Source organism: Rana temporaria, chromosome 7, assembly GCF_905171775.1.
Source record: "Rana temporaria chromosome 7, aRanTem1.1, whole genome shotgun sequence".
NCBI lineage: Eukaryota > Metazoa > Chordata > Amphibia > Anura > Ranidae > Rana > Rana temporaria.
Window position 1 is genome coordinate 30448754 of NC_053495.1, and position 15623 is coordinate 30464376.

The following is a 15623-nucleotide window of genomic DNA, read 5'->3' on the forward strand; positions in this document are numbered from 1 at the left end:
GCCATACTTAACATTGGCTAGGCCACCTAGGGGGCAGCTCTATCTTTACGCCGGCGTACCTCTTACGGAAACGGCGTATCTTTACTGCGACGGGTGCACGTACGTTTGTGAATCGGCGTATCTAGTAATTTGCATATAATATACGCCGAACTCAACGAAAGCGCCACCTAGTGGCCAGCGTAAATATGCACTCTAAGATACGTCGGCGTAGGAGACTTACGCAGCTCGTATCTTAGCCTAATTTAAGCGTATCTGGTTTCCAGAATACGCTTAAATTTGCGACGGCATAGATTCAGAGTTACGACGGCGTATCTACTGATATGCCGGCGTAACTTTCTGTGAATCTACCTACTTATGTGTAAATCCCAGGACTGTATGGATAGAAATACAAAGTCTTTGGTAGGTAAAACATCCCCTTAGGCCACATTCACACTGGGCGTTTAGCTCCTGTGCGCCAAATCACAGCTTTATGCACCCGGGAGACACAGGTGCAGCATCCAACCCCTGCTGCCTGCAGCCTGTCAAAGTCTATGCTGCATTGAGTGGTGCCCATGCTTAGGGCCATATGTGATCCAGGAACTGTGCCCAGAATGCAGATTACCTGTGTTCCTGGCATACGTCCCTGACTACATATGGCCCTAAAAGCCGCATCCAGTCGCAGCGTATTTCATCATGTCATAGACTTTGACAGGCAGTGGAGCTAAACGCTCAGAAAAGCATTTTAGACGTTTGCCAGGAATTTATTTACCGAGTTATTTGGTTCTTGTCCCAAACATCATTACTACACAAATATTTCAGCGCCTTTAAACAAAATATTTTACCCAGATATTGGAACGTTTAACACTTCTGGAGTCGCTAAATTGGGTTAGACACAATAAATCACGCGGTGTCAAGGTTAACTAATTAGAATCCCCCCTAGAACACATACAGTCTAGAAATTTAATCTAAAAAGCATTTAAGATTACATTTTCCTGTGACACTCAATAATTTGAATATAAATGCCAGGCGTGTGACAGATGTACCAGGGAGATGAATAATAGATGAGGGAGTCACTCACATCTTCATTCATCACCAAATTCAATTTGAACTTGAAAGGTGACACTATACACCATCTCCGCAGGACAGCACAAAGCCGATAAACGCTTTATTTTATTGGGGTGCTCTCTGGCGGAGATAAAACATCCTTTCTCTGTAGGAGCGCCGATTCCAGCGCCAACCAGGCGTTCTCTGTATAGGTTTATTATTATTATTTATTTAAGGGTCATTAAGGAGCATCTGCTATGACCTTAAAATCCTTTAGAATTAGTAGAAGAATGAAGGGCCAGATTCAGGTACAATTGCGGCGGCGCATCGTAACCCGTTTACGTTACACCGCCGCAAGTTTTCAGTGTTAGTGCCTGATCCACAAAGCACTTACCTGTAAACTTGCGGCGGTGTATCATAAACACGTCCGGCGCAAGCCCGCCCAATTCAAATGGGGCGTGTACCATTTAAATTAGGCGCGCTCCCGCGCCGGACGTTCTGCGCATGCCCCCTTTCGCAATTTTCCCGACGTGCTTTGCGCGAAATTACGGTGGCGCGACGTGTTTGTGAATTGCGACGTGCGTAACGTACTTACGCCGGAAAAAAAATAATTCAAAATCGACGCGGGAACGACGGTGTAACGGAATGACCCGGGACATCCAGAGACTTTGTGAGGATGGGGGATACTCCTATGTCAGCGTCACTGATAACTCTTGGGTCTGAGTCCACCCTGTGCCTTTTGGGCATGGGGTGGCAAGGGAATCATAATTCATGTATTACATGAGATAGGACATCAATAATAATTCATATTGCAGGATCTTGAGAGATTGCAAGATGTGGGCCCAACCAGTCAATAGTGACTCATTTCTAGTGACATGCTAATTGCATCAGGGCTTGGAAGACATTCCATTGTCCTTGTGTAAAGGTGTTGTAACAAACAGGTGTTAATCCCAGGTCTGCTCCCAGAACTCTAATTATGCATACTAAATACTGCTTACGTGTGATAAAACTGTCTAGAGCCTAGCCTATTGATGCTCAGAGGTGTCAAGCTGTATGCGGAGACGGAGTGGGTGAAGGTGTTTTGTTGTTGATTAAGGAATGTTAAGTAATTACCCTTAGTGTGTGATTAGGGGGGTGGAGATCTCATTGTCCCTTTGAATACTGTCACATGGTTGTACTGTATAAAAAGCTGAGAAGAAACCATTAAAGTTGTCATTACATTTGGAACAAGCACAGAGCTGTGTCTCGTCTTGATTCTGGGCAAATGAAATGGGATCGGGTCCTGTCGGTTGGAGTGTCGATAAGCTGTCGTGACTGGGATGGAAGGTCGTAAACGGTGGTGACCGTTACAGACGGCCATACTTTAACATGGTGGAGTAATTTTACACCATGTTAATAGCACACTTAACTTTGCGACGGGAAAAAAAGACTTGCGCCGACGTAACGAATGCGAAAACCTTTGTGGATCGACGTAACTGCTAATTTGCATACCCGACGCTGGAAAACTACGCAAACGCCACCCAGTGGTGGCAGAGGTACTGCATCCTAAGATCCGACGGTGTAAGTCAATTACACCTGTCGGATCTTAGGGCTATCTATGCGTAACTGATTCTATGAATCAGTCGCATAGATACTCTGAGAGATACGACGGTGTATCAGAGATACGCCGTCGTATCTCTTCTGTGAATCTGGCCCGAAGTGCCCATCTTGGCAACCAATCAGATTCCAGTTTTTCTTGAAACACCATAATAAAAATGACAGATTTTGTGTGTGGTTGCTACGTCATCATTTTTATAAAGCTGCCCAATAATTTAGAAAGGGTAGAAGAAGTTAGGCTGTTCCTTTACAAACCTTCTGTACATTTATATTATACTATATTTAGTTTATGATATTCAGTAAAACCTTGGTTTGAGAGTAACTTGGTTTGAGAGCGTTTTGCAACACAAGCTATTTTTTTTTATAAATTTTGACTTGATATACAAGCGATGTCTTGATATACAAGTAGCGTCATGTCACAACTGAGTATAAAAGAGAAGAGAGGTGCCTCTAAGTGTAGCAATATGGTTACATTTATTGAAGGTACAACATTTAGCAACATACTGCTACACTTATGCCTCGTACACACCACTGGTTTTCCCAACGAGAAAACTGCAATTTTTTAGATTGATCGGGAAAACCGGTCGTGTGTATGCTCCATAGCAGTTTTCCCGACGAGAAAACTGCCCGCAAAAAAATTCGAACCTATTCTATTTTTTCCAGTCGTGTTTCCCGTCAGTCTTTTTCTCGTTGCGAAAACCGCTCATGTGTATGCTTTTCTGCGGGGATAAAAAACACGCATGCTCAGAATCAAGTATGAGACGGGAGCGCTCGTTCTGGTAAAACTAGCATTCGTAATGGAGATAGAACATTTGTCACGCTGTAACGGACTGAAAAGCACGAAGACTGAAAAGCGTGTATAGTCTCTCACGAAACTTTTACTAACACGAGGATCAGCAAAAGCTCTAATTAGAAGAATGCATCAGCTCACTAATGGGAATTATTCTGACTGCCGTTGACGGAGTTAAGGAACGTTTTTCCCTCTGGGAGGATAAACTCAGCAAAAGCAGCCCAAAAGGTGGCGCCATTTGAATGGAACGTCCACTTTAGAGTGCCGTCGTACGTGTTGGACGCCACCGCGCTTTGGTCAATCGTTTTTTTACTGAACGTGTGTATGCAAGGCTTGAGAGGAATCACGTCAGGAAAAATGTTGGGTTTTGGCATGTCAGGAAAACCGGTCGTGTGTACAGGGCATCAGAGGCGCCTCTCTTCTCTTTTATACTCTGTAGCTCCTGCTGGATTTTGCTTCTAATCCCCTTGTGGAGACTTCTATTTGTGGATGGACATTTTATGGTTACACAACCTGTCACATTGCTATAATCTTTTTATATGGACAGTAAACTGAAGGACTTATGAATAAATAATTGTGGAACGAATCATCTGCGTTTCCATTATTTCTTATGGGGAAATTTGCTTTGATATACGAGTGCTTTGGATTACAAGCATGTTTCCGCAACGAATTATGCTCACAATCCAAGGTTTTACTGTAATAAAATAGTTAACGCTTCATAAAGTCTTATGTGTCTGATAATGTTGATCCAGAAATAAGGAAAATCTAAAAACGACATCGCTGCTGACAGTTTAACATCCCAGAGGGAAAAACGTTCCTTAACTCCGTCAACGGCAGTCAGAATAATTCCCATTAATGAGCTGATGCATTCTTCTAATTAGAGCTGGAAATGCTGTTAGTTGTAAGAGAAAGGATTCCAGTCCAATTTAAAGAATCCCTGCCACAAACCAAGCCAAACATTTGATGAGTAGAGGTTACCTTTTAGGGCTCGCTGGCACTGGGGGCAAAGAAACAGTAATAATAGGTGATTGATCTTCAATTTCCTGCCCCCTGACCACCTACCTACAATCATGCATTGTCTAAGCTTGCTCAGGTACGCACACATTGTCGCAGCTGAATTGTAGTTCGGCAAATTTTATACAGCTTGTTGCATTTGGCATGTGGGGCTGCTTGCCATGCGTGTGAATTGAAGTCAATGGGACCCTTCTGTAACAGCTTGTCAAATTCTTGGCATTTCCATGTGGTATTTCAATGTAAACTCCCCCCTTCTTTTGAGAGGTATTTAGAATAATAACTGTAGATCCTACATATCCACTTCATTACTGGGCACTTAAACCCCCTTCGTGCCCAGACCAATTTTCAGCTTTCAGCGCTGACGCATTTTGAATGACAATTGCGCGGTCATACAACACTGTACCCAAATTATATTTTTATCATTTTTTTCCCACAAATAGAGCTTTCTTTTGGTGGTATTTGATCACCTCTGCGATTTTTATTTTTTGCGCTATAAACTTAAAAAAAAAGACATTTTTAAAAAAAAACACAATATTTTTTACTTTTTGTTATAATAATATCCCAATTTTTTTTAAAAAAAATCAAAATTTCCCTCGGTTTAGGCCGATACGTATTCTACATATTTTTGTTAAAAAAATCGCAATAAGCGTATATTAATTGGTTTGCGCAAAAGTTATAGTAATGGCTGCGATTTGCAATTTTTTTTGTCAGGCCTGCGATATTGCGGCGGACGTATCGGACACTTTTGACACAATTTTGGGACCATTCACATTTATACAGCGATCAGTGCTATAAAAATGCACGAATTACTGTATAAATGTGACTGGCAATGAAGGGGTTAACACTAGGGGGGAGGAATGGGTTAAATGTATTCCCTCATTGTGTTCTTACTGTGTGGGGGGAGGGGACTGACTGGGGGAGGTGACCGATGCTGTGTCCCTATGTAAAGGGACACAGATCGGTCTCCTCTCTCTGCTATGCATACTAGCTGATTATACCTTTGCCTTGCAGGGTTTTTTGTCCTTTTCGGTTTCTTCCGGAGGGTTTACTTCCTCTTTAATGGCCATGGATTTGGACTGAGATATTCAACAAGCTCCTATAGATTATGATGAGAGTTGTCCAAAAATATCTGTCCATATATGCTACAAGTTAGTTCACTACTTTTTTACCCAGTAGAGGTTTACTTTAAAGGCAATCTGCCATTTTGCCCTTTCATACATAACAAAAGGATTTCTAGAGTACTATGGGTTAGTTAAGGACACATAATAGCAGAACCTGCCTGATTTGAGACTTAAGTTAGTCTGAAACTTTTACAAAATACAGTGCTTCAGTGAGTCATTTACATAAGGATGTGACCAGCTTAAACAAAATGCTTCACATCAAAGAAGCATAAGAGATTGGAAAATGTGTTACGCAGCCTAAAGCTCCACCTGCTGGTGCAAAAGCAGAATGCAAAATACTTTGTTTACAATCTTTTATTAAAGAAATAAAAAGGTGGTAAAGAAATATAACATATTGCAATATCAACATGAAATCTAAGAGCACAGGTTACCGAGATTGAACCTAGGTTCACACTGCTGCGAAATTCAAAATCGTTTGCGGCCGCGATTTTGCCGCGATTTCGGCCGCAATTTAATGTAAATCGCGGCCGAAATCGCAAAAAGTAGTACAGGAACTACTTTTTGAAATCGCAGATGCGGCGTCGCACTGATTAGGACAGTGCCATTGCCGCCGATTTGAGATGCGATTTGACATGTCAAATCGCATCTCAAATCGTTCCAAATCGTACCCAGTGTGAACCAGGGCTCAATGTACAGAAAAATAACTGTATAGAAAAAAAATTCTTGACACAATTAGTAAAACCAGTATTAAAGAGAGTGGCAATGACAAGGACGGCCATAGCATAGATTTAACATTGGATAAATAAAATAAATAAAAAATAAACCCTGCCTAGCATTATCAATATAAAAAGGGGCATATAATGCTTATTAACTTATGGGGAGCAATCAGACATTGTGGAATGTTCAGACCAAGGGGACCATTTTTCTCATAGTGAGAAACATAGGGTGTGAAATATCTTTTCAACTCTATTTATGGAGTCAATGCAGAGTTTAACTTGTGACAGAGGTACATATTGGGCTAGATTCAGGTAGGAGATACGACGACGTATCTCCAGATACACCGTTGTATCTCTGAGTTGCGGCGTCGTATCTATGCACCTGAATCAGTTACGCATAGATTTGACTAAGATCCGACCGGCGTAAGTCTCTTACGCCGTCGTATCTTAGTTGCAATTTTACGATGGCCGCTAGGTGGCGCTTCCGTCGATTTACGCAAGGAATATGCTAATTAGGTAGATACGCCGATTCACAAACGTATGTATGCCCGGCGCATTTTTTTAAGTCGTTTACGTTAGGCTTTTTCCGGCGTAAGGTTGCTCCTGGGTCTATGAGGCGTACGCAATTGTTAAGTATGGACATCGTTCCCGCGCCAAATTTTGAAATTTTTACGTCGTTTGTACGTAAGTTATGTTCACGTCTAAAGCATTGACGATTTGCGGCGGAATTTCGAGCTTGCGCACTGGGATTCTTTTACGAACGGCGCATGCGCCGTTCGTAAAGAACTTCAAATACTTGGGGTCACACTAAATTTAAATAAGCCACGCCCACATCATCCAAATTTGAATTAGGCGGGCTTACGCCGGAGCACATACGTTACGCCACCGTAACTTAGGGCGCAAGTTCTTTCAGAATACGGAACTTGCGCCCTAATTTATGGCGGCGTAACGTATCGGAGATACGTTACGCCCGCACAAGATTACGCAGGGCTACCTGAATTTAGCCCATTGAGTTTTCCGATGAAGAGCGATCACCCAGTGGATGGCAACACAGACTGTATAATTTGGTTTTAATTGTAGAGTGGTAATTTCTGGGATTGGAGCGAATAATAAACATTGAGATGGGGTAGGGGAAAGTTGACCATCTGTTATTTTAGAGGCAAGTGAGTTGAGCTTTCTCCAAATTGGAGCAAGAATGCAAAATATTAACGTGATATGTCATTATTACCTAACTAAAAATAAAAAAATATATTTTTTTGTACGGACAGTAAATAAAAAACTAAATACAATACTAGTATACATTCAATTTAAACTCGCAAAAATTTCACTAAGGAATATCAACTGGTCATTATGGAGATTTTCAACAAACTTTATTGTATCTTTAATTTCTTTACAATAGTAAAAATCCTGGCAATATCATTAAAAAATATGAGATGCTTTTAAATAATAATCATGGTTCTGACTTTCTTGTTCAATTCAGGCATATATATGTATACATTGTCATATTTACATATTTTTTTTTTTCTTTTAGGTTTTTGGATTCCTGAATTTTATTCTGTGGGCTGGAAACATATGGTTTGTCTTTAAGGAGACAGGCTGGCACGCTTCTGGGAATAGATATCCCCAAGAGCCAGTGGAGAAACAGTCTGGTAGCCAATCTTTAAACCAGGGTGGATACAATCAAGACCCCTATGGGCCAACTCCACCATATAATCAACCACAAGGAGGCTTCGGCCAGCAGCCAAGTTTTGGACAGCCCGCTGGAATTGGACAACAAAACTTTAACCAGTCACGGTATAACCAAACTGGTCCAACATCTTTTGCCAACCAGATTTAATGTGTTCCTCTGTGCCGACCACAGACACCTTGACAAGGTCTAATTCCGGGAGGAATGATACAGTGTTTTTCAAATTTGGTGCAGTTTCTTGAACCTGCCACAGTACAAATGGTGAATCATGGTATTCTAGTACGTATAGGAAACGGTGCAGATCAGTAATGTATAAAATACCAGTTCATTGTATTTTACGTAGACATCCTAATATGTGACAAAAAATGCAAATTTTATTGTTCTAATAATAGTACCTTTCCCTTGACTCCTGCATGCTACATTATTCTCAGAAGTTGCGTGTTTGATGTTACTCCTATTTTGCCTGTATTTTGTTTTTCCGCATGATCCTGTACAGTATGGTTGGACACTGTTACTATTGCGCCATACTATAACTTTTTAACAGTTAAATGAAACAGATGCTGTACTGTAACCATATATGCTGTATCATTGTGCAGAGTTGAACTATTCGTTGTAGTTTTGGGTATTTCTATATGCGAAACTCACAATGTTTTTCACCCAGCGTAAATGGGGACCTGTGTATATGGAACTACTTACCTTGGGACATTTGAGAGCCTTTCCAGACTCCAGTCCACCGAACTGAAATTTGTGCATGTGAACCCAATAACATCCATGTCAGTATGAATCTTTTTTCTGGTAGGTTAGGAACACTTGTGAAGTTTTTGTAATTTTACCAATCCTTCAGGAGCAGACATCAGCATCGCCCAATGTATATCTGATGAGTTGTGATTTCCACTGTACGTGTGAATTGAGGACCAAGTTACTGTGGTATATGTTTACAGTCTATGGTATACTGTAGCTACTCTCCAGGGAATATAAATATATGTATACAATAAGAGCACAAAAAATATTTATGTGTATAACTAAAGCACAATAAAAGTGCAACACCTAAGCCGAGGAGGAAGAAGAAAAGCCAATGTTCATGGTAGAGCGTGCGGCTTATTTATGAGGCCTGGGAATCAGAGATTAAATAGGACTTGGACTTTCTGATTTTGATTTATGTGCCTATAAACAGGCCCAGGTATATCACTGATACCTAAGGAGAACATGCCATTGGCGCAAACAAGGAAGCCCTGGGAAGTAGGGGTCTGTTTATAATAGATGTGGTCCAGGTGGGTGCTTGGTTATGAGTAGTGTTCTGTCTGACCCCAGCTAGAGAATTCAGGAAATCAAAAAGGCTGCTCTTTACCTGCATGTGTGTATAAGTGAATACACACATGTGTTTGCACTTGGGCAAAAGTTTAATGGGGGGGCAAAAATGTTACATGCACAGGGGGCCTTTGATGACTATGAACACCACTGTTGGCATCTGTACACTATGATATGTTAAAGTGGGCCTATTCTTAAAACTCACATTAAACATGAATCTGTAAGGCACATGTCAACATTACCAAATGACAATATCATTCATAGGTGTTTGCACAGGGTGTGCCGTTTGTGCCTGGGCACACCCTAAAAACCTAGTGCGCATTAGCATTATCACTCTGTGTAGCAGTGGGGAGATGGGAAAGATCTCCCTCTTACCGACTCTACCATAAGAGAACTGCTTACACACGCCTCTTTCACTGTGCCGGCAGGGAGAGCAATGTGCCAGGGCCATATATATAGACACACACGCATGTGTGTTTGAGCTTTGGCGTGAAAATCCAAATGCAATAGGCTGTGCACCCCTATGATATCATTATTATGCCAAGTAGGCAAATTATTTTGTACATGAGTAGAAAAAACTGTTGCTCTAGAGCTACTGCAATTAAAAGAAAGTCAAGGCAAATGGTCTCTGGTTACCAAGGTGGTAGTCAAAACATCTGTTATAAGTGTAAAACAAGACATTTATTTCCTAATATAATGAATTCCAGTGTGCTTCAGGAGTCTATAAATGCCCCTCTCATCTGGGCTAAAACTACAATAATGCCACGTACACACGATCGGAAATTCTGACAACAAAACCGTGGATTTTTTTCTGGCAGAATGTTGGCTCAAACTTGTATTGCATACACACGGTCACACAAATGTTGTCGGAAATTCCGAACGTCAAGAACGCGGTCACTAACAACACTACGACGAGCCGAGAAAATTAAGTTCAATGATTTCCAGCGTGCGTCAAATTGATTCCGAGCATGCGTAGGACTTTTGTTGTCGGAGAACCAGCTTTCAAATTATTGTTGTCGGAAATTCCGACAGCAAATGTCCGATGGAGCCTACACATGGTCGAATTTTCGGAGAAAAAGCTCACATCGAACATTTGTTGTCGGAATTTCCGATAGTGTGTACGCGGCATAATGGTTAATAGTTTATTATTGTTTTAGCCCTGATGAAGGGGGCATTTGTAGGCCCATGAAAGGTGTGGGCATACAATAAATGATGTATTTTATTGTCCATACATTTTTCCTTTACTGAAGACTCAGCAAAAAGTGTAACATGCTCAATGAGCTTGAACAATAATTCCGCGTACACACGACCATTTTTAATGGTCTAGAAAAAACAACATTTTTCAACCCGATTCTTGTTAAGCCTGCCTTGCCTACACACGATGGTGAAAAAAAAATGCTCGAGCAAAGCGCGGTGACGTACAACACATACGACGGCACTATAAAGGGGAAGTTCCATTCGGGTGGCGCCACCCTTGGGGCTAGTTTTACCAGAACGAGTGCTCTCATAACTTGCTTCTGAGCATGCGTGTGTCTTTTCACGTCGTTAAAGCCTACACACGACTGTTTTTCACAACGCGAAAAAATAGAGCATGTTCTAAATTTTTAATGCCCATTTTTCACATCATGAAAAATGCTCTGGAGCCCACACACGATCGTTTTTAATGACAAACGGCCGTGTGTACGCGGCATAAGTGTCCTTATTGGCAGGAAGAGCCATTCTGAGATAGAGATTGGCTGATTTAGTATTCACAGAGCAGGCCTGGTTAAGTTTGGTGTGAGGTGAACTAAACCTGTTTAAACTTCAAACATCTATTGGAAAGAAGCTAAATTTTTTATATTCCTCTGCACATGATTGGATGTTTGAGTGCAAACAGGTTCACTTGACCTCCATACTGTGGTAAATCAGACGTAGGTTCATTTAATTTCATCTTATCTTATATCACCTGAACTTTTACAAAGTCAAGCCCCAACATAATATAACATAACCGACCAAGTAATAAATGGGCATCCACCTTACACTTGGGCCCAATGCCTCATAATTCCTTGGACAGTTGGACCCCTCTTTATTCTCAGTGGTTACAATTTCATCTAAGAACTATTGTCCTATATCTTCAACAATGTCGATGATTTAGGGAATCCCTGTGTCCTTCCCTTCTATTTTGTCCCTATATTTCAGTTTTTGTCATTGTTATAAATAGTTTTTTTACCGCAAAGGAACCCTTTAATTTCAGTTTTTTCTGGGATCTCTTGAAAAAACTATTTATTGGTGGATACCCTCTACCCTGCCCTCTACAAAGATGGTCAGAATGCCACAGACAGTTAAAAAGCTCATGCATCTGGCTCTGCCAAGTGGCACTGATTCTGGAATTATGCCGACACCATCAGATGGGAGGACAATCGGCGTCCGCTCAAGGAATCCCTGCCAACCTCTGGAGGAAAAATAGGGTTCAATGGAACCCTGTTTGACAATGGCTGATCTAATTGGTCTCAAATAAACATCAGTATAGGTGAAACAATTCATCAGTGGGTTTGGAGCTAAGCTCCAGTCAAACAGCTAAATGCAGATTAAACACATGTATGTAAGCTGTTTTGATTTGTATTTTTGTCGATCCAGTCTTGTGAGCTTTTTTTGTACAGTGAATTGCAAAAAAGGGATACCAAGTTGATTTTAGATAATTACTCTGCTTGCATTCAAAAATACATTTCATGATATAGTAACAACCAGCATCATTTAACCCATTTTGTGGGCCCAACCCATCATGAACATCACCCTGGCCTGGGTTCAAAGTGCTCTAGGACAGCACAGTGCTCACATGTCCGTATGCAAGAGCCGCACTGTACAGGAGTGAGGAACACCCAACCACCATTAGAGGAACCTGTGAATAACACCAAAATACTGCAAGATTTAAAATGTATGTATAAAGTGTATAATGCTTCGAGGGGGTGGGGCTTAGGAAACATGCATTTGGGCTTTAACCAATCTCTTTTTTGCATTTGAATTCCCATTGAGTGTGCTTTTCCTCTATGAAGTTTGAACAAGAAGCTGTGTGTCTCTAACCCTTTTAAGAAGGTTGGGAGGTTTGTTCTTGCAGCTGTCCCTAGTAAATGAATCTGTCGCATTCTTTCAACTTTTTAGTCAGCTTCCAAAATGGCTGCCTTTGCTGTTTAACTTCTTCATCTTTTGAACTGTGCTCCCATTAAACATTAGCTGTCTTTTTTTACTGTAATCTGGTGCAATACAAACTTATTGCCGTATCTTGGAACTGGGTCTTTTAGTGTCTGGATCACAGAATAATTAAATTGTCATGTCCAGAGACCATGTGAGGTATTTATACAGAAATAAAGAGGTTCTGTTGTATTTTCATCAACAATGTGGTTTTTAATCTGGCCTTGTGGCGACTGGCTGCCATTGTTTTGGTGGTCCATGTTTTAGATTTTTTTAATAAAAACATATCAATAATGAAGAATTTATAAGTAAGTAATGAATCTACTTGTTCTTAATACTATCCCAGGGCATCATAGAAGATGTGATCTACCTAGTCCATTGATTTGTTGTACATTTTGCTGTACTTTTGGCTAAATCCGAGCACAAATGGTGTAATTACTATTAAATGCATATTATGTTAACAATGTATTGATCTAAGTGGACAATCTATATTGTAATTGCATTATGACCCAAATAAAGTTGTTGCATAAAATGTACACAAAAGGTTTACTTTGTGTGTTTATTGAAAAAGGCCTGGGCTGAACCCCAATGAATGGTGGGGTAATATTCAAGAAGCAATAGGATTGGAGTATAAAGCACAGATCCACAGAAAGGATAAAGAAGCAGGGAGATTCTTGCACTGAAGGTCCAAGGTACAGCTGCCTCTCCAGCAAGGAGAACAGTGAACACAGCGGACTGGGCTGAGAGGCAAATTAGTCTAGTCTAGCGCCCCCAACAAATCGCCCACGCTGCTTCCGATATGCAGACAGCCGGCATTCTGCAACTGTGGGGGGGGGGGGGGGTGGCGCTGCTTCTAATTTTGACTGTCCTATCATCCTGGCCCACAAACCTTCTCATTGTGCTATATGTTTCTGCTGCCTGGTTATATAAATCTTCTTAGTCCTCTCTATAAAATTATCAGAAATGTGTGCTTAAAGTAGAACCATAGGCAGCACTTTTTTTTCCCATTTTGGATAGAATAAGGGAGGGTTATAGCCCCTGTCGGTTTATTTTTTACCATCCCTGTCCCATTGCAGAGATTTCCCTTCACTTCCTGCCTCATAGCCAAACAGGAAGTGAGAGGAAATCTATGCAAATTAAGGGAATTCATCCCCCCCCCCCAGGCCCTCAGAACTAATGTCCCTACTCAAAAATTTCAGGGCTGGTCTTAAAAAGCAAGGGGTGTGGCCTTGACAGGAAGGGGTGGGTCATATTTAAATTTGGGGGTGCACGAGTTTAGTCAGGCCTAGGGCAGCACAAAAGCTAAATACACTAATGAACTAAGCCACGGTCATTTGCCACAACCTGTGCAGTGAGAGTACTTTAGTGGCCATTGAGGCCACAATTCTAGTGTACAAGGTAAACATATGTAATCATATCATAGCCAAGAATGTCCATTCTAGAAATATAAAATGACAAATATAAGAGGGTTTTCTGGCAAATAAAAATACCTGAAAGAACTTTGAGGTTGGTGTACTGAGTGAGGACCTTTACAACTTGGAAGTAGCTGAGGGACGAGTAGTGAAACATCTTCAACTTTACAGAACAGGTCCAGTTGAACATGACCGAGTCAAAAATGTTTTTGTAGTTTTGAATAGAGAATGATTAACACCTTTATTGGCTTTGTTTTTCTTCCTCCTGTGTCCCTTACTTCAGTTCCTATTCCAGAGACCGGGCAGAAAATAAAAGATCTCTTCAAAGTAAGGTGATATCTACTGGTTGTTAACAGAACTGGATTCCCTATTGGAACAGTTCCTTCACCTCCTTGTTTGTTTGATAACTAAAACATTTTAGATTAATCTTATTTTCTGTACGGGAGACAATGGTGACCAAGACCAATAAAGGCCACAGACATAAAAAAAAAAACCTTATTAAAATTCTAACCCTACTGCATTCTAAATTCTTTTTTTCTTAAATGGTTTATATACATGGTTAGAAAAGTTTCCACAGTGTGTAGGACTTACATACTCTTTAAACCCGGAAAAAAAACACATGGAGTTAAGAAAGCCGCACACCCCAAATTGTATTGCAAAGGAAGAGGGGGAAGAGAGAGAGAAAGGGATGTGAAAGAGAGAGAGGGGGAGGTGAGAGAGATGGAGAGGGGGGTGTAAGAGAGGGGGGATGAGAGATAGGGGCATGAGAGTGAGGGGATGAGAGAGGGAGAGGGTGGGTGAGTGCAAGAGAGAGAGGGTGTGGGTGAAAGAGAGAGAGGAATAGAGATAGAGGGGATGAGAGAGAGACAGGGGTGAGATAGAGAGGGTAAGAGAGAAGTGGTTAGGTAGAGAGAAAGAGGGGAATGAGAGAGAGAAGGGGTGAGTGAGGGGGTGAGAGAGAGGGGGAGGGATGAGAGAGGGTAAGAGAGGGACAAGGGGGGTGAGAGAGAGATGGGTGATAGAGAGAGAAGGGTGGGTGTAAGAGAGAGGGGGTGGGTGAGAGAGAGAGGGGGGAGAGAGAGAGAGGGGATGAGAGAGATAAAGAGGGGTATGAGATAGAGAGGGGGAGTGTGAGAGAGAATGGTAAAAGAGAGGGGATGAGAAAGAGGGGGTGCGTAAAAGAGAGAGGGGGTGAGAGAGAGAGGGCTGAGAGAGAGGGGTGAGAGAAGGAGGATGAGAGAGAGGGAGGGGACTGGGGAAGAGAGGGGGATGAGAGAGGGATGAAAGAGAGAGGGGTGTGAGAGCGAGGGGGTGAGAGAGAGAAAAGATGGGTGGGTGGGTGAAACAGAGAAGGGGTGGGTGAAAGAGAGAGAGGGTTAGAGACAGGTAGGTGTCTGAGAGAGAGAAAGGTGTGAGAGCCAGGGGGTGAGAGAAAGAGGGTGGGTGAAAGAGAGAGAGAGGGGGTGGGTGAGAGAAAGGGTTAGAGATAGAGGGGTAAGAGAGAGAGAGAGAGAGAGGGGGGTGAGAGAGAGGGGGTGAGAGAAAAGGAGCAGCAATGGGGTGACACCTCTCTGGTTTGACCTGGAAGGGAAACACAAGGTAAGTGTTCTATTTTTTAGAGATTCTGACCCTATCATTGGTGCTGCCAATGATAGGATTGTCAGGCCCCGTACACACGTCCGAGGAACTCGACGTGCCAAACACATCGAGTTCCTCGTCGAGTTCAGTGTTGAAGCCGCCGAAGATCTCGGTGGGCCGACTTTCCTCATTGAACAACGAGGAAATAGA

At 41.9% G+C, this 15623-nt stretch overlaps 1 protein-coding gene across 2 annotated transcripts in view; it reads left to right on the forward strand.

Moving 5' to 3' along the window:
* Window positions 1-9922, forward strand: part of SYNPR (synaptoporin) — a 186056-nt gene extending 176134 nt beyond the window's left edge. For both annotated transcript variants that reach the window (XM_040359167.1, XM_040359168.1), the window contains one exon: window positions 7792-9922. In XM_040359167.1, coding sequence (XP_040215101.1) covers window positions 7792-8097 — 306 coding nt within the window. In that variant the 3' untranslated portion in view covers window positions 8098-9922. The remainder of the gene's footprint in view (window positions 1-7791) is intronic.
* Window positions 9923-15623: the final 5701 nt, after the last annotated feature.